The following is a 26887-nucleotide window of genomic DNA, read 5'->3' on the forward strand; positions in this document are numbered from 1 at the left end:
GCGCTCAGATCCCATGACAAGCTGATGTGAGAAATGTCTTCTCAGAGTTTCAATGTCCTGCCTAACTCACTCGAGGGTATTAGTCAATAAACCTGGGTGATAAAACACTTATTCTCATGTGTACTTTTTGTGTGTGTGTGAATTGTAACATGCAGTTTTGCCTTTCTACTCACATTAATTTATTTTAGTATTACAAGCTGACCTGGATGGAGCGATTGAGTCTTGTAGGATTGCAGTGAGCTTCATTAGTTTATCAGTGAGCAGGTGTTTAAATTTTCAGTCGTTATATTTCAGTGTCTTTTTAATCCTCTTAAATGTGATCTATAAGTAGGTTTTTTTGGTTAAAAAGGTTATTTGAGGGACTTGAAAGTGACAATTTTTTTTAAAAAAAGCATTATTGTATTTTAATTAAATCTGTTCCCACGTACTTTGAATCTGGACTGCTGACTGTAGCACCTCACTGGGTGTGACGAGGACGCGGGGGAAAAGTGGTTTAAATGGGAACTGATATTTTAATATTTTTAATGGAATTAGTCTATAAGTGTTTGCATTATAAGCTTCTGTGTAAATCACCAGACAGGAAAGAGATTATTAGAGTGAAATGCTGGCTTCCAACAGAAGGTGTTAGGTCATGTTTCCCAGGAAATGCGCCTTGACTCTAGACAAACTAGTCTTGAACATCAGAGGAGAAAGGTATTTTTGATTGCTTTCTTCCCACCAGCTAAGTTTGCAGCTCAAAGCAGGGTGTAGGGAAGCCCTAACACCAAGGAACTACAGCTGTCTGTTGCTTGAGGGCCAGGTTTTCTAGGCATAAGCAAGAGAGCCCCAATTTAGCCTGGATTAGATTTAAGGGACTTGTATATAGCTCACGTGGGTGGCATGTGACTCCCGCACTTGGGGAGGCTGGGCTGGAGTGCTGGAGGCTCCCTAGAAGTGTGTGTGAGGGGGAAACCCATCAGTGCCTGGACCATGGCCCTACTCCCTGTCGCAGCCATGCTCCACCCCCACTCTGCCCCTGGCCCCATTCCTGCTCAGCTCCCCCTCCCCTGAGGCCTGCCCACTGCTCATGCCCCTTCTGACCCTTCCCCAAGGTACCCTGCCTGCCACCTGTACCTCTACACCCTCCCTGAGCCACTGCCCTGCCCCTTCCTCTCCGCCCCCATCCCTCTACTGTCCCATCTCCCCCCCCACCCCGCCCTGCCTTTCAAGGAGTAAAAAGGTGGGAGGGGAGGACGTAGGAGGGGCAGGAAGAGGTGCAGCATGGGTGGGGCCATGGGTGAAATGTGGGAAAAGCAGGGCTTTGGGGAATGGAGTGTGGGTGGGGCTAAAGGGAGGTGTGCTGCATCCTGGTGGGGAGGCTTAGCCTCCTCCCGCCTATTATACCCATGATTGCTTATTTGAGAAGCTTCTATTAGCTTTAGAAACCTAAAGCTAACGCATTTGTGTTTGTCAGTGGTATTCGGCCTGTGGGCCACATGCGGCCCAATTAGCACACTGCTGGGGCCCAGCTGTGTGCTCAAAAAATTGTGTTTCCCACTCTGGTCTGGTGGGCGGGAGGGAGCCAGCACCATGCAGCCAGAGGCAGATTAAGGTTTTGTGGGGCCCTGGGCCACAGCAAGTGGGGAGGGAGGGGGCTCCTCACCCCTTCTGCCGACAGCCCTGTCCATGGTTCCACTCACTCTGCCCCTTCTCCTGTGGCCCCTGCCTCTGTTCCGCTCACTGTCCTGACCTGTTCCACCCCTCCCATCTGTTTGCACCTTTCTGCCCCCTCCTGCAGCCCTGAGACCAGAGAAGCTCCGTTTCCACCCCCCTGCCATGGCCCCGGGGCTGCAGCGGGAGTGAGACAGCTCGTCCAGTCCTAGGGCTGTAGTTTGGGTGCTGGGCTTCCCCCAGCACTGCTGCCGGGGAGTGGGTTAGGGCACACATTTTTCCAGGACCCCTGGGCATGGGCCCTGTCAGCTAATCCACCAATGCATGCAGTCCTGCTGGAGCTTTCCTGCCAGCAGCGAAGGTGCAGGCCTGCCCCTGAGAGAGAGGGGCACGCTGGCAGTGCAGGGCTGGGCGGGCCAGTGTGTCTGGTGCAGGTTTCAACCTGCGGCCCACACTGGTAAATAGGTTGCGAATCACTAGTAGATGTTTAACCTTGTAAACAACTATTTCCTTCTAGCCAATAACTCTTTAGCTAGTTTTTTCAAGGATTGGCTACGACTGTTTTAAGATGCAATTGACCTGGGGTAAATAACTGGTCCTTTGGGACTGGAAGTAATATTGTGGTGATTTTTGCTGTAAGGGACCATCCATCATAAAGACAGGCTTGCCTAGGTGATAAGCTAGATAAGGGCCTGTCTGTGACTCCTGCATTAGGCTGTTTAGTGTCTGAGGAGTTTACGCTAGATACTTGGTTTGGTGAAATCTAAGTATAGAACCCACAGCCAATTTGGGCTTTGTGCCTTGACAGCTCAGTTAATAGCAGCAGGCACAGTAGTTACAACTCACCCCCAGCTTACCTGCAGTACTGACAGGGCCGGCTCCAGACCCCAGCGGGCCAAGCGCGTGCTTGAGGCAGCATGCCGCGGGAGGGCAGCAGGCAGCTCTGGTGGACTTCCCGCAGGCATGACTGCGGAGGGTCCGCTGGTCCCGCGGCTTCAGTGGAGCATCCGCAGGCACGCCTGCAGGAGGTCCACCGGAGCCGCGGGACCGGCGACCGCCAGAGCACCCCCCGTGGCCTGCCGCCCTGCTTGGGGCGGCGCAATTCCTAGAGCCGCCCCTGAGTACTGAGCAGCCTCACCTCACACTGACTTCAATATGAGTTAAGGGCACTCAGAAGCTTGCAGGCTTAGGCCATATTGCCTACTATTTGTATTGCGGTAGCATCTGGGATCTTCAGTTACGAACTAGGACCCCATTGTGCTAAGCACTGAACAAAACAGAGCAAAAAGACAGTCCCTGCCCCAGAGAGTTTACAATCTGAACACAGGCTGTATTCTTTAACTCTTTCACTAAATGATATGGACATAGTTATGCTTGTTTAACAGATTTTTTCCTACTGGCTAGCACTGCTCATGTGTAGATTGGTATAAAGAATGGAATAATGGGCATGAACTCTTCTTCATTAGGGCTGTTTTATGCAAAGTCTAACTTTGTAACGGCTTTTGTTTAAAAAGCCAGGAGATGGCAACTAGCAGTGATGTCACTGCTACCAATGGATCCAATCCTCCATCACTTTATATAGAGAGTCCTAACCTGAGTTCTTAGCTTATGTGAGTAAAGGCTGCAGGCTGGCCCCAGTATTTTTGTGTGACTTTGACTGCCAATGACAACTCACAAACAGTGTAAATAATATACTTAAACACTTAAAAAGTAGTATCTTTTTTCCAAATGCATAAAGGGTTGTCATGCTGGACCCTACTTACTATCAATGGGGGCAGGGGAAACACCTCTGCCCAATCAGATTGCCTTAGTGCTGCCAGGCAAATCCAAAATTCTGTTTCCTAGTCATCCATGGCACATTTTTAATAAGCAAATAGCAGTTTTAATAATAGACTGACACAGCCACACCAACCATTACATACAATTTATAGCAACATCGAAGGTTTAAGCCGATCAAACAAAACTCGTTGAAGTCATCCACAGGGAGATCACCAAAGAAATCTGAGGTAGGCTTCTTCAATTTACTAGAGGCAGAGAAAGCCCTGTTGTGGATTTGCAAATCGAGGTGGTTGATTTATTTTCGTGGCTCTCTAGACATAACCAAAGCTAAAGCCTAAGTTACTCACATGTGTGGCTTTGCAGATGAGATACAGCGCTTTTTGGAAAGAAGGCTTTTACATCATCTATACAGGTACTGGCTCTTTATAGTGCTGCACTGGCCAAAAGAGGCTGGCTTTGTTTCTTTTCTTTGCAGCCTGGAAGACATTAGTAAGAATAAACAGTGCTGCATGGCTCAGGCAATGCTGAACTCAGTGTCCCCCTTGATCTTTGAAAACATCTTCAATCTGTTTATTGAAGGGATTCTCCTTTCCAAGCATATGGGGCCATTCGCTTAGTGCCTTCTGCCAGATAACACGTGCCCCCAGGGCTGAAGTAATCTGCAAACAGTTTACACAAATATGGTCAGTTTCTTATTGGTTTTATTTGTATTACCATAGAGCATGGAGCAGTATTTCATTGTGCAAGGTGCTGTACAAACAGAACAAAAAGACAGTCCCTGCCCCCAAGAGCATTCACTTTGATGGGCTTTCCTTACACCTGCGTCTCAGTTCCACTTAGACAGTGAGCAGGTGCAATATTTTTCTTTTTGTGAGGAAGTAAAGCAAACCTGGAGTAGAACAGAAGAGATGGTACTGCTGGGGCAGGGTCATTCAGTCCAACTCCTAGGCAGAGCAAGGAGCTGGATGGAAGTATTTGTTCCTGATATGAGATCTAAGATGCAATTGACCTGAGGAAAGTGATTGGTCCTTGTAATTGGAAGCAAGCTGGCAGCATGTTTAGCTGGTAGCCTTTCTTTTTGCAGGTTTTTCTAAGCTTAGATTAAACAAGCACTTGAATGAAACTGTTTTGTTCAGGCCGCTCATCAGGGAAGGAAAGTAATCTGGGCTGCTTGTACATGTAGATAGCTCTATGCAGCAGCTACTTAAAATTCATTTTCAGATGTGCTTTCAGATTATTATAAGGTAGGAAAAAATGGATAAACTGGCTGTAAATCTCAAGCAGAGAATCACAGACGTGTAGGACTGGAAGGGACCTCAGTAGGTCATGTAGTCCACTCCGCTGCATTCAAGGCAGCATCTTCTATTGCAGTCTACAGCCTCGTAGGGCTGCTGCCTTCTTAATGAGCTGCTATTTCAAGCAAGCAAACCAACAAACGGGGTAGTGAACACTTTCAGAGGAGCTTTTCAAAAGCACCTCCAGGATTTAAAGCAAAAAATCTGTTGAAAGTCAAAGAACTTCATGTGCCTGAATCTGTCAGGTGCTTTTGCAAATCCCTCTTGCTCTCATCAAAGTTAATGGGACGTGCAGGGACTCAGCCCCTCTGAAAATGAGACCCATTAGTTCTAGGTTCAAATCAAACCTGCAAGTGCTAGTTCACAAGTGGTGCTGGTTGATAGCCAGTCCCTTTTGCACGAAGACAGCATTGATTGGTTACATAATCTTAATTAGTCCCATCATTAGCAGAGCTACTGTCTTCCCACAGTGGCTTCTTAAACACTGTAGAAGGGCAAGAGGGTGGTTGATAAACAGTAAACTTCAGTGCAAAAAAAACCAACAAAAAACTACTTCAAAACAGCTCTATCTCGGTCTGAATCTTCTGTAACAAAAGTTAATGCTTTTTTTTAACTGTAATTTCTGAGCTACACTTCTACCTCTTCATTTTGATTATAGGGTTGCTTTACTTTCATCTCAGAAGACTCACTGTTGCATTGATTATAATTACAAGACTAAAATAGGACTAACAGAGCCATTGCATTAAAGATGATGGTGAGATGATGGGACCAAATTGCTTGTCCACCACAGATGTTTCAGAATATGCTCAAAATCCCAACTCTTTAAAACAAAAATCTCCGAAGGATTTTTTTTTTTTAAATTCTGTATGTGTGAAAGGTACTTTCAATGATGGCCCAGAAGACTGAAGTCCATTTCTTCACAGAACGGAGGCTAGCATGCGTGTCTCTATGTTGCTTTGCCTAGTGACTGGGGGAATCTGTACAATTTATGAATTCTGTGTGAAACTGAACGCTGTCTACATGTTTTTACCAAGCTGCAAACTTCATTTTAACTGCAGAGGCTAGTTGCCTTCACTGTTGCCTCTTCACCTCCGCGGTGGACTGAAATTCAAAGAGGTACAAGGGCTGACAACAGAGGGTCACGAACCCAGGCTGGTTCTCTGTTCTACATCCACCATCCTGGGCAACAGTTTGGCTCCCACTGAGGACACTGATTTATCAGGGGAAAGGACACTTGGTCTCTGCTAGTGGTTTGTGATCACCTGTCAAGGCTGCTCCTTGAGTCACCTAAAGAGCCATGGGAAGTTTGGGCTGGAGAAGGCGATGGAGCAGATGAGATCAAAGGAGACAAGCTGGGAAAAGAAGGCTCAGTTATTTAGAACACAAATGAGGGCAGCCCTGACTCCTGAATGGTTTGGGGTGGTGAGGAAACTGAGACAGGGCAATGAGGGTAGGTTATTTTTGTGTGAATGTTGGGGTCTTGCGCTATTAAAGGGAGAGCAATAATGTATTAAAGCTGGAGGTTGAGGGTTGCGAGCTGTCAGCCTCCACCCTGAGCCCCGCTTTGCCTTCAGCATTTATAATGATGTACATTAAAAACACTTTCTTATATTTAAGTGGGGGCTCACACTCAGAGGCTTGTTATGTGAAAGGGGGGGCACCAGTACAGAAGTTTGCAAACCATTGTGTTAAACATATGCCACATAGAGACTTTGCACAGGATTCTACCTTATCCCATGCCCCTGGAGCAGGTAAAACCAGAAGGTTCACAACGTCAGGTGGAGTTTTGGGTGAGGCTGTGTTTGAGCTGTCACCGGGGGTAGTAGTCTGAGGACTGGAAACTGGTGTCAGAGATTGGGCAGTGGGCCTTGTGGTCTAAGCTCCCAGCAGGGTATGTCAGAGAGAAGATCTACACCTCACGAGTGTGCCTAGGGAACTCATGGTAGTGAGTGGACTTTGTGGGATCGGGTGTGTAAGTCCCCTCACTGCAGTCTGGTGAGTGGCCAAGATGCGGCACACAACGGATCTGACATCGTTGTAGCAATGAGCTTCAACTCTGACCAAAAAGGCCACTTTGGTGATGAGAATCTCCAGCACTGGGTCATTCTTGGCTTTCTGCAAAGCCAACACCCTCACCAGTTCTACAGGGGTTTGTGGACAGTCATCTGTATCTAAATGGGTAAAAAGACCAACTGTATTTAGCATGTGCTACCATGTACCTGCCAGATGAGCAGAGACCCAGCAGGGTCAGATGTCAGGCAGGAATCTACAACTGCAGTGACCTGCTACTAACTTTTTGCAGACCATGACTCTGTTTTTTTTTAGAAAAGTACACTGATTTCAATGGGGGCTATGCCAATTTACACCAGTGGGGAGCTGGCCCTGCATGCTTATTTCATTTTTGTTGTCGAGCTGCTCTGAGCTGGGGCAGGGTACATTTCCCTTTAATTTTAATTACATAACTTGTCCACATGTCATTGCAGCTTTGGCTTTCTAGTACAAATGCATTTTGTCATGACTTAAGGGGACTCTAATCACCCTAAAGCTGTGTTTTCCTGCCTGTGCATAATCATTAGGCATCCTCTAGAGCATCTCATACAGGTTCTGATTGTGACTCAGGGCTTAGATTTTTTTTTTTTTTGTAGGGGCATGACCCAAATAACGGTTTTGTTTTTATAGAAGCTTGTTGAAATGCATGGTTGTGTCATATGTACAAAGTAATCAGCTGCTTTTAAAACAAGTATTGCCCTTAAAGCTACATAGGCCTTGCAATAACTCGTAGTGGGATTTCTGTAGTAAAAGAGGATTCTAGGAGCTTGAAGGAAAATTGTATTTACTGTCTGTTTAAAAAAAAACCCAAAACCTCCTCTCTAAAAAAAAATTACAGTATAAATACAATCTGCTGTATCTTCCCTGAAGGAATGAATTATGGGACAACATTAAGGTTGAGGCTTTCAAAAACCAGTTAACCTTGGCCTGACTCTGTGCCCACTGCACTAGGAGCAGAGCTAGGCCCCAGCTGAGTGCGTCTCACAATCTCACTCTCTCTAGAGCTCCCACTTAAACATTTGGAAAATATATTAGCAACTTAATCACTCGTATAAAGCCTTTACATAATAGGTGGATCCCAAATCAAAACCTTGGGCACTTGAATTAGGGTGTGCATTGCCACACTTGGTTCAAAGTGGCACTTAGGCCCTTTCAGGGTGTAACTCTCTGTACCTCAAAGTAGCACCCTGGAACCCGCATAGTCACCAATATGATCTGATTATGCTATGTTTGGTACAACACATGTCTTGTGAGGTATCATTTTAAAAGGCTTGATCTGCTGAACCTTAATAGTACATGCAATCCAACAGGCTATCATTGTATGTGACGTTAGGAAGTATTGCTATAAGTGCTATTGAAATATGCTGCGAGTTTGGGAAATGCCGACAGCCAGCCTTTCGGCTGCAACAAAGGAGGGCACAGACATTGTTAATGGCCCATCAAGAAGACTCTATCCCTGAGACTTCTGAGAGAAGGCACATACTTCATGGGGGTGGGCAGACTAACCCATGCCACAGTAGGGCTCTTTTTAGCCGCTGGAAGAAGAGTGGTAGTGACATCATCACTTGGCCTCTCTCTCCCCTCCTCTCCTCCCCCCATCTCAACATCTGGAAGATCGTCTGGAAGGCAAAGACTGACTTAGGGAGATTGGGCGCAGGCTGGAAGGATGTATTGAGGCACTGTAACTTGCTTGTACCAGCTGTTAGGATGAGAGACAGTTTGGTTCAAATCTTGCTTAGTCTAAGAATTTTTTTATTTCCTAGGTAACCAACTCTAATCTCTATGCCTGTTACTTATACTCAGTTAAATCTATCTTTCTGTAATTAATAAATCTGTTTTACATTTTACCTAAAACCTGTTTGTTTTTGGTTGAAGTGCTAGGGGAATCTCAGCTCAAATTACAAAGGCTGGTGCATGTCAACTTTCCTATGAAGAAGTGATGAACTTATTAATGTTTGCACTGTCCAAGGGGTCCTTGAGCAGTGCAAGAGATTACGGTTCTGCTTGGAGGTGCTGGGGAGGGATGGAATCGCCATTGTCACCTGGGTTCCGGAGGCTCATCTCACTTCCTGCTACCAGGGTCTGGGGATTGTCCCAGATCATCCTGCTACTGGGGACTCAGCCAGCTCAGCACTGGAGGTGGTACTTTATCTGCCAAGCTGGGCAGTGTACACGACGGGTGGAGTGGCTCAGATGCAGGAGGGTGAAGGGTGTGTGACAGTAGCTGTAGCTACCCACTGCCTGTGCTAATCACATGCATAACTGTTTTCAGGATTGAGGCCTAAAGTGCCTACATTTGAAAATCAGGCCCAGGTTGTTTATGGGAAAGGATGGGTTGGCGGGAGAAGGATGACCGTGTGGCTATCACACAGAATCGAGAGCTAAGAAATCTGGGTGACTTCTCCCCGCCTCCACAGCTCTGCTTCAGACTTAGCGTTAGAGCTGGTTGGAATGCTTTTTCCTAAACAGCTGATTTGTGCTAGGTGCTGTACGAAGACAGGATTCTGGCTCCAAAGCACTTATTGTCTAAGAAGACACATGAGCTACACCAGTGCTGAAGGGGAGCAAGCCAGGCATGTTTAAAAGATGATGATTATAAGGACATACAGTATTGGGAGCGCTATTTCTGATCGATGTCCTCTTTTTCCTTTGCATTGGGTGGCCCTGGAGCACATCTACCAGACTGGGCTGTGCAGGTATGAGAGGTGGGAGAATGTCTAGTTAGAGGGAGCCACTGGAGCTTAGGCATGAGTTAAGCAGTGAGCTGCTTGGTACTATCATAGCTTAGGAGGCTTCACTCATGCCCATTGGCTGATATTTAGGGGACTTCACCAGCAGAAATGTAGGCACCTAGGGGGTTTAGACACCTACAAGGTTAGGCCATGAGATCTTCAGTGACCTAAAAATCATAGAATCATAGAATATCAGAGTTAGAAGGGACCTCAGGAGGTCAGCTAGTCCAACCCCTACTCAAAGCAGGACTAATCCCCAACTAAATCATTGCAGCTACGGCTTTGTCAAGCCTGACCAAAAAAACCTCTAAGGAAGGAGATTCCACCACCTCCCTAGGTAACCCATTCCAGTGCTTCACCACCCTCCTAGTGAAAAAGGTTTTCCTACTATCCAACCTAAACCTACCCCACTGCAACTTGAAACCATTACTTCTTGTTCTGTCATCTGCTATTACTGAGAACAGTCTAGAGCCATCCTCTTTGGAACCCCCTTTCAAGTAGTTGAAAGCAGCTATCAAATCCCCCCTCATTCTTCTCTTCTTCAGACTAAACAATCCCAGTTCCCTCATAAGTCATGTGCTCCAGCCCCCTAATCATTTTTGTTGCCCTCCACTGGACTCTTTACAATTTTTCCACATCCTTCTTGTAGTGAGGGGCACAGAACTGGACACAGTACTCCAGCTGAGGTCTCACCAATGTCGAATAGAGGGCAATGATCACATCTCTCGATCTGCTGGCAATGCCCCTACTTATACAGCCCAAAATGCCGTATAGCCTTCTTGGCCACAAGGGCACACTGTCGATTCATATCTAGTTTCTCTGTAACCCCACTGTGACCCCTAGGTCCATTCTACAAAAGCTGGAAACTAGGTCAAATTACAAAGGATTAATATAAACAAATAACACACGTATGTAGGGACAAAACAAGTTCAAACTAGCAGCGACATAAAAGGTAACAAGCAAACATTCTACAAATACATTAGAAGCAAGAGGAAGACCAAGGACAGGCTAGGCCTATTACCCAATGATGTGTGTATGTTGGGGGCAGAATAACAGAAAATGTGGAAATGGCAGAGGTGCTTAATGATTTCTTTTGGTTTTCACCAAGAAGGTTGAGGGTGATTGGACATCTAACGTAGTGAATGCCAGTAAAAATGAGGTAGGATCAGAAGACACTAAAATAGGGAAAGAACAAGTTAAAAATTACTTGGACAAATTAGATGTCTTCAAGTCACCCAGGCATGATGAAATGCATCCTAGAATACTCAAGGAGCTGACTGAGGAAATATCCGAGCCATTAGTGATTATCTTTGAGAAGTCATGGAAGACAGGAGAGATTCCAGAAGACTGGAAAGGGGCAAATATAGTGTGCAGCTATAAAAAGGGAAATAAGGACAACCCAGGAAATTACAGATTAGTCAGCTTAACTGCTGTACCCAGAAAGATAATGGAGCAAATAATTAAGCAAGCAATTTGCAAACATCTAGAACAGTGGTCCCCAACGCAGTGCCCGCGGATGCCATGGCGCCCGTGGGGGCATCTAAATGCACCCGCGTCCTGGCCGGCAGTCGAGCATCCACCGAAATGCTGCCGAAATTCAGCGGTATTTCGGCAGCGACGCCTCTCGATGACACCGCTTGCTGCCAACAAGCGGCGTCATCAAGAGGCATTGCCACCGAAATGCTGCCAAAATTTGGCGGCATTTTGGCGGATGCTCGACCGCCGCCACAGTCCTTTATCTGGCGCCCGCCAGACGAAAAGGTTGGGGACCACTGATCTAGAAGATAATAAGGTGATAAGTAACAATCTGCATGGATTTGTCAAAAACAAATAGTGTCAAATCAACCTGATTGACAGAATAACAAGCCTTGTGGATGGGGGGAAGTGGTAGACATGGTATATCTTAACTTTAGTAAAGCTTCTGGTACTGTCTCGCATGACCTTCTCATAAACAAATTAGGGAAATGCAACCTAGCTCGAGCTACTATAAGGTGGGTGCAAAACTGGTTGGAAAACCATTCCCAGAGAGTAGTTAGCATCAGTTCACAGTCATGCTGGAAGAGCATAACAAGTGGAGTCCTGTAGGGATCAGTTCTGGGTCTGGTTTTGTTCAATATCTTCATCATTAATTTAGATAATGGCTTTCAGAGTACACTTATGATGTTTGCGGACAATATCAAGCTGGGAGGGGTTGCAAGTGCTTTGGAGGATAGGATTAAAATGCAAAATGATCTGGACAAACTGGAGAAATGGTCTGAAGTAACTAGGATGAAATTCAATAAGGACAAATGCAAAGTACTCCACTAAGGAAGGAACAATCAGTTGCACGCATACAAAATGGGAAATGACTGCCGAGGAAGGAGAACTGCGGAAAGGGATCTGAGGGTCGTAGTGGACCACAACCTAAATATGAGTCAACAGTGTAACACTGTTGCAAAAAAAGCGAACGTCATTATGGGATGTATTAGCAGGAGTGTTGTAATCAAGACATGAGAAGTAATTCTGCTCTATTCTGCTCTGATTAGGCTTCAACTGGAGTATAGTGTCCAGTTCTGGGAGCTACATTTCAGAAAAGATGTGGACAAATTGGAGAAAGTCCAGAGAAGAGCAACAAAAATGATTAAAGATCTAGAAAACATGACCTATGAGGGAAGATTGAAAAAACTGGGTTTGTTTAGTTTAGAGAAGAGAAGACTGAAAGGAGACATAACAGTTTTCAAGTATGTAAAAGATTGCTACAAGGAGGAGGAAAAAAAATTGTTTTTCTTAACCTCTGAGGATAGGACAAGAAGCAATGGGCTTAAATTGCAGCAAGGGAGGTTTAGGTTGGACATTAGGAAAAACTTCCTAACTGTCAGAGTGGTTAAGCACTGGAATAAGTTGCCTATGGAGGTTGTGGAATCTCCATCACTGCCAGCGCCTCCTCATCACGCTAACAGCAGGAGCACTAGACTTTAAGAACTGCAAAAGGCTAATGGTAGAGGTGAGAGAAATAATCCAAACAGAAGTCTAAACTCACATGGCCAGATCCTGGTCCCCATTAATATCTACTTTCTAACATCCCAGTGGCACAAAGCAGATTTACTGCTGTCCCCAAAGTGGCCAGCTGACAACTCCCCTTGCAGATGAAAATCACCTGATGGTATGCAGCTGCTGTAGCTCACTCTGTGTCATCTGCCTTCCCCCACAGCATACGGAGTGTGGGCAGGAGAAAAGGGGCCTCTCTGGAGCACTGATGCAATCCGTGGATGCTACTATTGGCCCTTTGGCGGCCATTGAAGTTAGCTGTACATTGGTGCAGCCTCTGCTGAGCCTCAGGCTAAGAAGGCATAAAGGTGATGTAATATCACCTTTGCTCTGCCCTGAAGCCCCAGGTTCTGCTCTTTGCACAGCTCAATCAGATCCAAGGATTTGGACTGTAATTTGTTATTTCAGTGCTGTTGCCAACTAAAAAACAACAGGTCTATTAACCTCAAATAGTTCACCAAGCTTTGCAAATGTTTCATTCAAAAAGTCCTGTAGTGAAAACTGAGGCCATTCCAAGCTTTCCCACTACAGTAGGATCTGAGATGGTACTTTTACGTGACTAGCTATTTGTACTGTTAGCCAAGCAAGAATGTCTGCTGCAAAGGAGACTCACTTCTAGCAGGAGTCTGGTTTAACTTGGAAAGAAAGATGCTTGTCTATTGCCTCAGCTGTCTATTACGGTTATAAAAAATAGCTGAGGCCTGTGATACCTAATATGACTTTAACACTCTCACAGCCCTCACTGCATGGCCAACAGCAACATTTGAGAATATTGGGCTGTATTACAACTAGGATGGACTGGTGTTCAAATCCCCTACCCCCTGTAGGGTACCTCACATATATTCTCTGATTAACCAGGGCCACCACAGTAGGCAGTAATGCCCTTGAAAGCCATACTCCTAGCAGTGGCTTTGCCATAGTGTCAAGTCAACTTTATCTGACCCAGAAACACTGCCGTGGAAAATAACCTTCAGGTAGTGACCAAAATTCGACATGCTGCCACAACCTGTCTGGAGGATAGGTCAGACATTCCAATAGCTGATCTGCCTGTAGTTCAAGGGCATGCGTTTCTAATATAGGAAGGAGTGCAAATGTTTCTAAACCTGTAAATCCATCTCTAAAGTATGTGATGATTAATAGCAGCCACTGTTTTTACTGCTGTCTTGCACACCTCACCTATAAGAAAGTTTCAGCACAAAACTAAATGACACAAAGATTGCTAGGCTGATTCCATTTTTAATGTGAAGCCCAATAAACTTTTCACCTGTTCTGTGCATTTTTATGTCTTGTAATTATAGCCAAGTATATAACCTTTTGCTCCACTATTTGAGATGAGCTAAGCTTTAAAAACATGGGAAACTCTACCAGCCTGTGACAACTGCTAAAATGCACTAAGGCAATAACTCCAGCATGAGCCACTCCTGACCTGAGTCATGTACTGGGCTTTAATGGATAAGCTGACCTACAAAGTTCAGTTTTTGAATCTCCCTTTGTGGTAGCCCACAGTGTAATTAGCCAGCAGAGCCACATGACAAAAGTACTGTTCAAAACAATCCCTCTGGATACTAACCAGCCCTTTATGATGACATTAAGACCTTGGGAATATGGCTTGATTTCACCTAATTCCGTCTAATAAAATAATCACAATAATATTTTATATCTATATAGCCTTTCATCCTTAAGGGTCCCAAATCCCTTTACAAAACCTATGGGACGAATCCAGAGGCCTTTACTCAGTTTGCACCTGGGGCCAGATTTTTAAAGGTAGCTAGGCAATACTCCTAGTAGGTGCCTAACTCCCATTCAAAGCCATGGGAGATAGGCACCTAAATGCCTTTAAAAATCTGGCAGTTGGTCCTTATTGAAGCAAATTTCTATAGAGCAGGGGTGGGCAAACTGCAGCCAGTGGGACCCTCCTGTCTGGTCCTTGAGCTCCCGGCTGGGCAGCCTAGCCCCTGGACTCTCCCCTGCTGTCCCCCTCCCCCCGCAGCCTCAGCTCGCCATGCCGCCAGGGCTCAGGCAGCGGGGCTGCGAGCTCCTGTTGGGCAGCACAGATGTGAGAGCCATCAGCCTTCCCTGGTGCTCTAGACTGTGTGTTGGCATGGCTGGCTCCGGCTCGGTGGCGTGGCTGCCAGTCCTGGTGCTCTGAGCGGCATGGTAAGAGGATGGGGAGCAGGGCGGGGGTTGGATAAGGGGAAAGGGGTTCTGGGGAGCAGTCAGGGGGTGGGGGTGTGGATAGGGGTCAGGGCAGTCTGGAGACAAGGAGCGGGGTGGGGGTTGGATGGATCAGGAGTTCTGAGGTGGGCAGTCAAGGGGCGGGAAGTGGGAGGCGGTGGATAGGGGGCAGGGGCCAGGCTGTTTGGGGAGGCACAGCCTTCCCTACCCGGCCCTCCATACAGTTTTGGAACCCCGATGTGGCCCTCAGGCCAAAAAGTTTGCCCACCCCTGCTATAGAGACATGAGGTATTTGGATCAAATATAAACTAAGTAAAGACCACAGAACTTGGCCCCATACAGGGAAGGTCCCTAAGGCCACTGCACAGAACAGGAGTCTTGCCACTGACAAATGGCAGTTCAGAACTATTCACTCACACCAGAGGAGATGGCTGCTAACAGTTAATATTCATGCCAGGCAGTGACTGCTGGGAGATCTGCCATGGCCTGTTGCAGCTGCAGCACTGGAAGCGTTTGTGCACTGTGGCAGCTAGCCCTACTCGGGGGCAATGCTGCAAATATTTGCTGATATTTTACTTCTTGTGGATTTTTGAAAGCCAAGAAACCAGCAAAGAGAAAGTTGCTATAAATCATTTTTTTAAAATGCCAGACTACATTCTCTCGGAGCACTTCACAGATATGGAATAACACAATTCCATGTGGCCAGCTCCCTGGATGTCAAACACGAAATGAGGTGGAAGGCTTTTTGTGCCTGCTCCACATTGTGCATCCATATGGCAGTGGAGTGCAAATTGGCCCTAATTGAGTAGCTTAACATACTAGGGCCTGATCCTGCAAAAACTCATGCACGTGCTTAACTTTAAGCATGTGTGTATTAATGAAGCACACGTGTAAGGATATGTCTTCACTGTAGCTGGGAGGTGTAATTCCTAGCTTGGGTAGACATACACCCATGAGCTGTGCTTGAGCTAGTGCACTAAAATATCAGTGGCCATGGTAGCATGGGCGATGGCTCAGGCTAGGTGCTGGAGTATGTACCCAGCAGTACTCAGGTGGCTAATTTGAGCCTCTGCCTGTGGTGCCATACACATTTTTAGTGTGCTAGTTCTACACCTCCCAGCTGCTGTGTATGCAGACCGAGTCTTTGCAGGATCAGGGCCTCAATGAACAACATACAGATGAACAAATGAAGGAAAGCAGCAAATTGACAGTGAAGGTTTCCAACTACAGCATACAACTGAAATGGAACTTTTCGGGGGCTAAAGGGCATCATGCAGGCACATGGCACTCTGAACAACATAGGAAAGCAGGGAAACTTTGGCCAAGGACACACGTATCTTTAATGCAGAGCAGAACCAACCTCTGTTTGTAATCTGTCCTCCAAACAGAAGGGAACACAAATGTACTCATTTTAGAAGGTTGAAGGGCTGACAGCTCCTCCTGAGATTTGAACTTGTGGTTACAGGGAGTTTGAAGCATGAGTCTTTGAAAACCTAAACAACTTCGCCCCTCTTTTCCCACATTCTTTTTTACCTGACTAGGGTGGAATCCATCAGCAGGTTCTATCAGCTGCCAGCTTTCTCCTCCTAGTTTGTGCCACTCATCAACAACTGTAAATCACATAATCACAAAGGATTAAACACACACACACACACATCACATCCCCTTCATGCCACATCAGAGAGAGTATTTTTAGCAGACAACTGCTGTGCATAAAGATTATGCTAATTTATGAAATAGTGCCAGAGCCAATACCGCATTCAATCCCCTTTCCGTAGGGTAGTATTTAAGCCTTTATTTTTTTATCCAGTGTATTTATACGGGGAAGTTCTTTGAACATAAATGATTGTAAAACAATTAACTTTGCCTTCCAACTAAGAATGTTGCTGCAGTGAGTGACACTATGAGATATTAAACAATGATATAATACTCCCTCATTTTACATTTCAGTAGCATCTTCAGCAAAGCCAGAAATAAAAACACTTCTGCTTGGAAAAAGAGATTGTACCAGTAGACAGTTAGGGTGATGTCTTTAGGAACAGAATGTCATTTTCAGTTACTTTTCTTGTGAGTGGCCCTTTTCAACTCTGACAAATAACCTTTCTGAATTATATAAGCATTGCATTCAAGGCAAATGATGCTGTTCAGTAAGCCCCAGAGTCATGGAAGGAATAAAAAGCTTCCTTTCTTGAAAAGGGTTGAATGGCAAGCATGCATCGGACCAGTTCAAACAGCCTTAGCCGACTCCTAATTCAATAATTTATTTTATAATGATGGATTGAGAATTCTTAATGTTGTTATGTACATATTCCATCATGAGAGAACATGCTCTCTTCCTCCATCTCCTTTTGAAAACAGTATTTCGGCTAAACAATCTGCCCTAGAATCACTGCTGTTGCACCCAGGGCCCGATTCGGATTTTTCAAACACTGATTTATCTGTAGACTCAGACCCACAATATTGATTTAAACAGACAAAGAATAAGTGATTCAAAACAGATAGATTTAAAAAAAATATTGCTTATTTGTAACACATCATTCATTCTGGATCTTCCTTATACATTACACCAAAAAAAAAAAAAAATAATCATGGCGCTCAAAGTCTTTCTTAAATTAGGCGATTATATTATTTAAACAAATTTGCTCATGAGATACACACTGCATTTTCATAAGGGATCTGGGATGCAGCAGCAATACAGTATTACTCAGACATACCTCAAGTCTATATACTTTAATCCAGGGCACTTGATCTAAAGCAGGGGTTGGCAACCTACGGCACGCATGCCACCTTTGGCACTCGAGGCGATTTTGCCTGGCACACGGCTGCCTGCCGGGGTCCTGGCCGCCGGCCCCACTCGGCCCGCAGCCAGCTGAGTGAACGGAACCCCAGGCCGGCAGGAAGCTGAGCGGGGCCAGCGGCCGGGACCTCAGACCGGCGGCAGGTGCGCCCCCTGGTTCCTCCATCACTGCGCTCGGGTTCTGCGGCTCCCAGGAGTGTGAGCCGCAGGGCGCGGGACCCTGAGCCTGCTGCGGGAGGGGTGGTGGTGGCAGCTCACACTCCTGGGAGCCGCAGAGCCCGAGTGCAGCGAGAGGGGAACTGGGGGGGCGCACGGGGACCACCGCCCTCATGGATCCACTGCAGGGGGGGAGGGCACACTAGGCACACCAGGCCACAGCCCGGGCATGTGCGCCCCCCGGCTCCACCCTCACCGTGCTCGGGTTCTGCGGCTCCCGGAAGTGTGAGACGCCACCCCTCCTGCAGCTCCTCCCGTCCCTCTGCCTCCAAGTGGAGCCAGCGTCTGACTGGCATGGGCATGGTAAGGGGAGTCCCGGGGTGCAGTGAGGAGCAGGGGGAGCAGGGGCAAGGCGCAGAGGGAGAGTTGGGTGGGTCAGGAGGGATCCTGTCAGGGGGCAGGGAGTGGTTGGATGGGGTGTGGGAGTCGCCGGGTGGTCTGTCTGGGGGTGGGGGTGTGGATAAGGGTTGGGGCAGTCAGGGGACAGGTAGGAGGTAGGATCCTAGGGGGGCAGTTAGAGTGGCGGGGGGTCTCAGGAGGGGGCAGTCAGGGGACAAGGAGCAGGGAGGCTTAGGTAGGGAGTGGGGTTCTGGAGGGCAGTTAGGGGCAGGAGTCCCAGGAGGGTCAGTCAGGAGACAAGGAGCGGGGGAAGAGGAGGGTTGGGGGTTCTGACCAGGGCAATCGGGGTGGGAAGTGGGAGGGAGTGAAAGGGGGAGGGGCTAGGGCAGGGCTCTCCCCTCTTTTCTGATTGTTGAAATATGGTAACCCTAGGTGAGGGGGGAGCTGCGGGGTGCATGGGTGCTGGCACCTGCATACATCCACTGCAGCCTGCAAGAGCCCCTGGAAGGGGGGTGGCAGGCCGCAGCCTGGGCAGGAGAGGGGCGGGGGCGCAGCTGCTCCCCACTATTAGTGCTGCTGCCTGTGCAGGGCTCCTGCCCCCCTGCACTGCACCGGCTCCTCCATGGCTGGGGCTCACTGCTGCCGCAAGCGGGATGCTCTGGCTTTCCGGTGCCTCCGGAAGGCGGCTCCTCCCTGCCGAGCTGCTGCAGCGGCCCAAGCCCGGCAAAGCCAGGGAGTGGACTCGGGGCAGGGACCGCCTGGGTGGGGTGGGCTCACGGGGGGCGGCTGTGCACCCTCCAGGGGAGTTCAGGAGGAGGGAGGGGGGAAACCTGGTCTGGGGAGCAGCCCCTGGGCATGGCTGGCCCCTGGGGTCTATAAAGGCTCGTTGGGATTTGCCCCCCAATGAACCGATGTGCAAGGGGGGGGGCACAAGGTGGAAGTTTCACCTAGGGCACCTAAGGCATCACAGACAAATGCCGTTAATGTGTGTCCAGACCTGCAGGGCTCCTTCCATAAACTCCCAGGACCTGTGAAGCTGAGAAGCTCAGTGAATTTCGTCCCACGGAGTTTCCTAGCAATTTTGTCTGGCCTCTCCCCACAGGATGATCCAGCCCTTAATAATTTTCACTTCACTTTTTTTTCTACTCCTACTTTAAATAAGCTTGTAGACCAATTTCTGACTGATAGTTGTCCCTACCAGAAAAGCCACAGTGACAATACTGGCTGGAAATTGTATTTCACTGTCTGTCTATTTCACAACCCGTGCACAGCCCCTGAGCCACAGATGCCCTGGTATCCTGGCTCCGCAGTCACAGAGGGGCATCCCATTGTTTCAAATCCTCTGGCTTCTGACCCAAAATTGGATCCTGAGTCCCAGTTCTTGCCTCATGGCTCAGACTGGTGGCCCGGGACTGAGAAAGGGGCCTGAGGGTATGACTACCTGGCAGTGCTCAGGTGTGACTGTAGCTCATCTAGACACACCCGCGCTAGACTAAATCCAGCTACCTTGAGTAATGGGGCAACGAAGCTGTGGCAGCATGCACTTCCGCACAGGGTAGCCACGTGAGTCATTACCCAGGGTTGTATAGCCTGTGCGGAAGTGCTCTCTGCCACGGCTTCACTGCTCCTGGGCCAGCACTAGTTTGATTAAAGTTAGCGTGGGTCTATCTATGTGTTCTGCAACCATACCCTGTGATTGCCGTGTAGACATGCCCACACATTGTCACAATACTAACACATCATCAACAACACTGGGACTCATTTTGTTAACCACATAGTTTTGTGCCTGAATTTGGCTCAATCACACTACTTAGTAGGTTAGGATTTGTGTGGTTTGTTTTACTTTGTAGACATAATACTGTTCTTAATCAAGAAACAGTGACAGTTTGAACCCATTTACAACAGGGCTGAATTTGGTCCAATGTATTTCACTTTAAAAACTGTCATGGACTAGGCCTTGTCTGAGTATACCCAAAGGCTCGATGAACGCAGACATCTGGTCTGTGGGTGTCTATTGCCTTTCTAAGAGCTAGCGCCAATTTATATGCGCATTTAAAAAAATTATATGGTTCTCTGCATTAGATTAATAAATTCTTCAGCCAAAGTTAACATCTCAACTTGCATGCCCACTTAAGTAGCACTGTGGGGATTAAAATATGGAAAAAACCAATAGCACCCAAATTTCATCCTGAGCAAGCAATGCTGGGCATTACAAGTAATAATAATTGGAGATGTGCCAATCTCCTAGAATTGGAAGGGACCTTGAAAGGTTATTGAGTCCAGCCCCCTGCCTTCACTAGCAGGACCAATTTTTGCCCCAGATCCCTAAGTGGCCTCCTCAAGGATTGAACTCACCACCCTGGTTTTAGTAGGCCAATGCTCAAACCACTGAGCTATCCCTCCCCCCTACCATCTATGTAGTTATAGACTGTTCTCAACACAAATTTTAAATTATAAAATACAACCATTGTTAAATATTGAATGTCTCGAGATTCTAGGAGGGATATGCACCCACTTCAGTGAAAGTAAAAAGTAGGTCAGTGCCCATCACTGTTATGAAGCAGGCTGCTTAAGAGAACTCGGGAATTGACAGTTTTACCAAGTGGAAGCCAATATTACTATGTACACGTATAGGGTGTAGAACACTTTGTAAAATGTATTTCCAAGATAAAATTGGTATGTGTTGTGGCTGATTTTGTTTACCTAGTTTATTTGATGTAGTATTATAAAGTACAGTTCATTTTGTTGTAATCCTTCTTTTCATTAAACCAAATAAATTACACAGTGAGTAATTTAACTTCTTTGAGTGATTGTTCATATCCATTCCTATTAGGTGTGTGCGTGCCACGTGCACAGTTGTTGGAAAGTTTTTCCCCTAGCAGCACCCATTGTGTCGGCCTTGTAGCCTGCTGGAGTGGTGCCTCCATGGCACTCAATATATGACCCTGCCAACCTGGCATGTCCTCAGTTCCTTCTTACTGCCAGTGACGGTCGTTGGAACTGCAGTGACTTGCTTAGTAAGCTCTCCTCGTTTTTCCCTCGCCTTTCAGTTTAGTGTAGTTTACAATTATTTCTAGTCTAGTTAAATTCAGTTTAAGTGGCTTTCTGTTGTTACAGCTGTTGGGAGTGGGGAGTTTCCCCTCTGTCCCGACTTCATTCCCCCTTGGGGATTCGGGGTATGCCTAAGTCCCAAGGATTCAAACCCTGCAAGAAGCCAATGCCAATGGGCAACCCCCACGACGCTTGCTTAAAGTGTCTGGTGGAAGCTCACCAAGCGGACAAGTGCAGGATTTTTAAAGGGTTTTGCCCCAGGACCAAAAAGGAGTGGGACTTCCGCCTAAAGCAGCTCCTTATGGAGGCAGCACTTAGACCGCAACCCACATCAAAAAACCTTTGAAGTGATGGGTCATCTCAATTATCACTTCAAAGGTTTTTTTTCTCCTGCTGATGATAGCTCATCTCAATTGATTGGACTCTTCCAGTTGGTATGCATACTTCCACCTTTTCATGTTCTCTGTATGTATAAATATCTTCTGTCTGTGTGTTCCATTCTATGCATCCGATGAAGTGGGCTGTAGCCCACGAAAGCTTATGCTGAAATAAATTTGTTAGTCTCTAAGGTGCCGCAAGTACTCCTGTTCTTTTTGTTAAAACACTTTACTTTGGAGAGTATAGTCGGTGTTATTTAGGAGAAGAAAGCTGGTTGAAAAAGACAATTTTGTTGAGTTGTTCATCCCAGAGAATGCAATGAAAAGCCTGTCAAGCAATATAATATTTTATAATTCATGATGGCCATCTGTGCAATCTCAGGCGTACAGAGACAATGATAAACTCCAATCTAGAAAATCTGCTGTACCACAGTATAAACAGCAATATTCTTTTATTAGAATCATCTGGCCCAGCAGCCAACTCCATGGAGGTTTTTTTTTTTTTTGTTAAAAATGATTGTGTAGGTTTTTAATAAAGCATTACAGCAGGATATTTTTAAAACAGAAATGCTATTTCTACAATATGTAACCACAATAGAGAAGAAATATTAAACTGAGAAGGAAAGTCAGTGGAGAGGGCAGAGGATTGGAAAGCTGGAAAACTTCAGTTTCCTTGCCAGCCTTACAGTACCTCTAATCACTGGAGGAATCTTGGCCTTAAAGTTGAGGGGGACAAGCAGCTAATTGTACACATGCCTGTCGCTGCTGCTGCCCCTCTTGCCCCTCTGGTGCTCCCAGGGTGACCAGATGTCCTGATTTTATAGGGACAATCCCGATTTTTAGGTCTTTTTCTTATATAGGCTCCTATTACCCCCCACCCCATCCCAGTTTTTCACACTTGTTGTCTGGTCACCCTAGTGCTCCCCTCGAGTTCTCCCTGATCCCAGCAGAAGAGGAATGCCTCCTTCCCTCCCTCCATCCTGTATTTATGTCCAGGCCTCCAACAGCTTTTGGGAGCTTGGGTAAATGCTTACTTTCTCTGAGCCTTAGTTTCTTCATTATTAAAACACATAGGCAGAGACTCAGCTTGAAGAACCTCTGTTATTACTATTAGATATGTACAAAAATGAAAAATGGGCATCTATCCAAGGGTTGAGATGCAAATGCCATACATAACAAAATTTGATCACTTGTAGAAAACCAAACTTCCCTCTCCTCCACACGTTTGATACCTCTCTGTGGCAGCCTGCATAAATAGATGTGTCCTGCAGCATGGCCTGCAGGTCAATAGACTTGGAATACTTCAGATCTGGGGTAGAAGCCTGCTCCTGGACTGAGGGATCCTCGCAGAGAATGCTCTCTCATCACCCAGTTAATGGTTAGTAGCCTCTGTTTGCCTGCTGTACCTCACAGATGTGTTGTAAGGCTTAATTTATTATTGTATGTAAATCACTTTGAGATGTTTGGATGAAAAGCGCTGCTTACTCTAAGTGCAATTCTAGCTGTTTAGAATGCTGCAGGCTGAATGCTATTTCCCCTGTGAGGGACCTCTCAGGTTCCTCTGAGAGTTTCATAATGCCCCCATATTTTATACCCCTGCAACACACACATCACACAGAGACAGTGGAACTGAGATGAGGAACTAAGAAGAATCTCCTCACGTGACCTTCAGCCCTATCACTAGGTCCATGTTGGTTGAATGACTGTGCTGCTATTTTCACTGTACCGCACTAAAAATAAGACGCATATTAAAGCTGTTTGTCCCGTTCTTATCTAAATGCTTGTTAAATAGTACAAAATGCAACTTACTTTTCCCCAGTGGAAAATCCATGTAGAAAATATCAAAATTGGCAAACATCTCAGATCTCGCTATTTCTTTCAGGACATTGGAAAGCTGTAGAGCTCTCTGGAAAAAAACCAAGGAATTAATGAGATTTTCACTGCCATCGACACCACTTCACTTGGGTTCAGCTTTTGTAACCAATGTGTGGGGAGCAGCCATCCGGGCTTCTCAGCTTCCTGAGCGGGGAGCTGGGATGGGAGTCTAGGTGGAGTCCACCACCAGCCCTGAGCTTCCTTGTTAATTTTGGAGCTGTGAAATTGACAAGAATGACAGCCAACAGCCGATGTAAGTAATTCAGTGTCTACATGAATACTGTGTCACCCTAACTACATCAACATAAGCCCTACGCCTCTCGTGGAGGTGGAGTTATGATGTCAGTGTAGTAGGGCACTTACGTTGGCGGGAGCAAGGCAATAGTGTGTCCATTGACATAGGCCGACAGAAGCTGCCTTACGTTGAACTAACTCTGTAGTGTAGACCATGGCTTAGAACCCTCATTTTGGAGGTCCTTTCCATCCCTCCTACAGTTTGCAGAGAATTGAAATTCCTTATATAGGCAAAGTTCTCTCCTTCCCTGTACATTGCCCATTCCCATGCTGCTGGTGCAGTCTCTACATGCCATATCCTTGGCCAGATTCTGATCTCCCTTACTGCAGAGTAAATCCAGAGTAACTCCATGGACTTGAGTGGACTCCAACTAACTCATGTATCTCCAATGTGATTTTGATCACCATAATGGAGATCAGAATCTCATCATTTAATGTGCACAGTTTAGGTAAGAATGTACAAAGTTATTTTCAGACAAGAGCTCAGCATGTTGACCTGCAGACACATGAATAGTTCCTGGACAACAGATATGTATTGAGAGTTTGTATTGTCTTATAAAAAGGCATCTGATTCTGCCAAGACTTCTACATATTCTTAACTACATGCATTGATGGTCAATGGTACTACTCACAGCACATAAAGGTAAGCATGTGTGTAAGTCTTTGCAAAATTGGGGCCATAATTATTGTCTAGTGAATAGAAATGTTATCACAAATACACCCACAGCTGCCAGTCTGGACAAGCCACTGATTTTTTTTGCGTGACTGCAGGGGAGAGAACCTCAAATATATTTGTACATTTAGAGAAAGTAAGTGGCTAACATTTTGTGGCCCTCAGATGATTCATTTGCCAGTTGTAGGGTCAGGTTTCTAGGATAGTTTATAGAGAAACCTGCATTGGCAACATTGTGTAGCCCTGCCCATTAAGGTACTTTGGGCCAAATCCAGTTTTCAGGCACTCCTTGCTCAGATAAATTGGCACTTAAGTCAGTGGGATTTGCCTGAGTAAAGACCTTACACTTTGGCCCTTTAGGTCCTGCTCCTGCTCCCACTGAAATAAATGTGGTTGGATTTTGTAGTCACAATTACTTGTTCTCTTTGCCCCGTTCACTCACATGGATTCCGAGCAGGCATTTTTTCTTTTTATTAAATAAGCTCTCTTCTTAAAGAACAAGAGGTTACAATATGTATATTTGTGTCATAGTGCAATGGTAAATCATGTCTCATGTGAATAAGTCTGGGGCATAATCAGAACTAGAATCCAAATCTGAATTCCATAATTTAACCCCAGATCCCAGACTTGAAGAGCCCTGAACTTCAGAGGTGTTTGAAATTCAGATATGCATTTTCTGGGCTTGCCTCCATCTCTATGAAAATAAAAATACTGACATCTTTCAGTTGGGACCTATCTTCAAAGAAAACCAGGAGGACAATCCAAAAACACCCCCTTTAAAAGGGGAAGACCAAAGAGATTATTAAACTGTCTTCTTTAGACATACCTCTGAGGTGAGGTTCCGGAGGGTTTCGTTTGAAGACATCCACCCACTGCAGGGACTGATCTGTGTGATCAAACAAAATACTGTTTCAGTGATAGATAAGACAGGAAAAAAAGAGATATTTAAAGAGGAAAACTTGAAGAGGAAAATTTACCTGAAGACAACTTAGGAATGAATACATTTGTTCATATGTGATATCTTTATTTAGCTGACCTGAAAAAAAAAAGTGGTTAGCTTTTCATATTTTAAGTCCAATGTTTCTTGTTTGAAACCCACTACCGTACCCGGTTACCAAATCTTTGTACCATGTAGGCTAAGAGGAACTGAAAGTTTGTAGATCAGGCATCAAATCCTGCTCACTTTACTTGCATATATAATCCCACTCAGTAGAACTACTTTAACATTGGTAAGGGGAATAGAAGCTTATTTTCCACTTTCAGGATTCAAGTAATTCCCACTAAAGTCAACGAGAGTTACTCATATCCTGCAAGACCCAGGATTTTGCCCCAGATACAGTGACAGCAGTAGCAGCATAAACTTTCCATAGTGCTAGTTATCTCAGCCGCATTGTTCAGGAACTGTTTTTGTTCTCCCACATACCTACACCTCCCCCTCCTTCCACAGGCAATTCAACCTCCATGCAAGCTTAGTCAGATAATAGCCTGTTCAAATCTCCAGGGTGAATGACTGATGCTTTATTCATTACCGCTTCTTTCGCTCTCCAAACAAATGTAGCCATTTCAAACCCAAAAGTAAGATTGAAGGCAACTGGGTACGCACTGTTTTCACGTTTACCGTAGAAAGGTTATCTTTAAAAGGTAGAAATAATTTGCCTGTCATAGAAGGAAATGTATACCTCTGCGTGGGTGAGCGAATTCAAACACTAACTTAAACGCCAGGCAGACTTCCTCTGACATTCATCATGTCACACAATGGCCCTGCTTGCTCTGTGAACTGTAGGCTTTTTTTGTCTGCTTACTTCTCTGGTAGTCACTCACTAATTAAACTGATACCAAAATGCTAAACCTGACACCTGACGATCAGCTCTCTGCTACAAGGAAACACCTTTGGGATCAATATGCATTTGGCAAAGCAACACATTCACGTTAGTAAAAAAAAGATAAATGTTACAGGCACCTCTGTCTTAAAGGGAGAGCATTAATTTTTTTTTAAAGTACCCCCTTTAAGAAAGCATATTAGGATACTGGCAAAATGGAATAGAAAAGGAGATTGTTCACTCTGAGGTGGGGTAGAAAAATATGTTCTTTTAAAGGTTAGAGTAGCACATGCTATATAGGGCAACCTTCTCAGGCTGTAATGACATTGCCAATAGTTAACAAGATGAACTCAGTAGAGAGATAAATCATAGATGCTTTGAAGAGCTCTAATACCCATAGATTGTCAAAATCAGTTGCAGGTATATTACACTGGTTTAGTAGTATGATCACCTCTTCTGCTATTGACTGGACCCAGTGACTACAACTGGCTTCCACTTATACTCAGAGCTAAGGCAATTACTCCTTTAGATCTAGTGATGGGGTGGCATGTGTGCCGTAAGCCTGTGGTGCAAATAGTCCCAGATTTGATCCCTGGATGACTGATTGGGTGCATACACAGTTCCTTACACAGGCATTGGAGGAGCGTATGCTAAACAGTTTTGCGGTCTCACTCTCTCTCTTTGTACACAGGGGCGGCTCCAGGCACCAGCATGCCAAGCGCGTGCCTGGGGCGCCAA

At 45.9% G+C, this 26887-nt stretch overlaps 1 protein-coding gene across 4 annotated transcripts in view; it reads right to left on the bottom strand.

Annotated features, from left to right (window-relative positions):
- Positions 1–3493: 3493 nt before the first annotated feature.
- AOAH (acyloxyacyl hydrolase) overlaps positions 3494–26887 on the bottom strand; it is a 114285-nt gene continuing 90891 nt past the window's right edge. For 3 of the 4 annotated variants that reach the window (XM_039526634.1, XM_039526635.1, XM_039526633.1), the window contains exons 18-22: positions 25307–25365; positions 25156–25215; positions 23297–23393; positions 16241–16317; positions 3495–4088 (exon numbers count right to left, since the gene is read on the bottom strand). In XM_039526634.1, the coding sequence (XP_039382568.1) occupies positions 3960–4088; positions 16241–16317; positions 23297–23393; positions 25156–25215; positions 25307–25365 (422 nt within the window). In that variant the 3' untranslated portion in view covers positions 3495–3959. Of the gene's footprint in view, positions 4089–16240; positions 16318–23296; positions 23394–25155; positions 25216–25306; positions 25366–26887 lie in introns of all 4 variants that reach the window. The other variant, XM_039526636.1, reaches the window with a different exon arrangement.

The sequence above is a fragment of the Mauremys reevesii genome, linkage group 2, assembly GCF_016161935.1.
Source record: "Mauremys reevesii isolate NIE-2019 linkage group 2, ASM1616193v1, whole genome shotgun sequence".
Lineage (NCBI taxonomy): Eukaryota > Metazoa > Chordata > Testudines > Geoemydidae > Mauremys > Mauremys reevesii.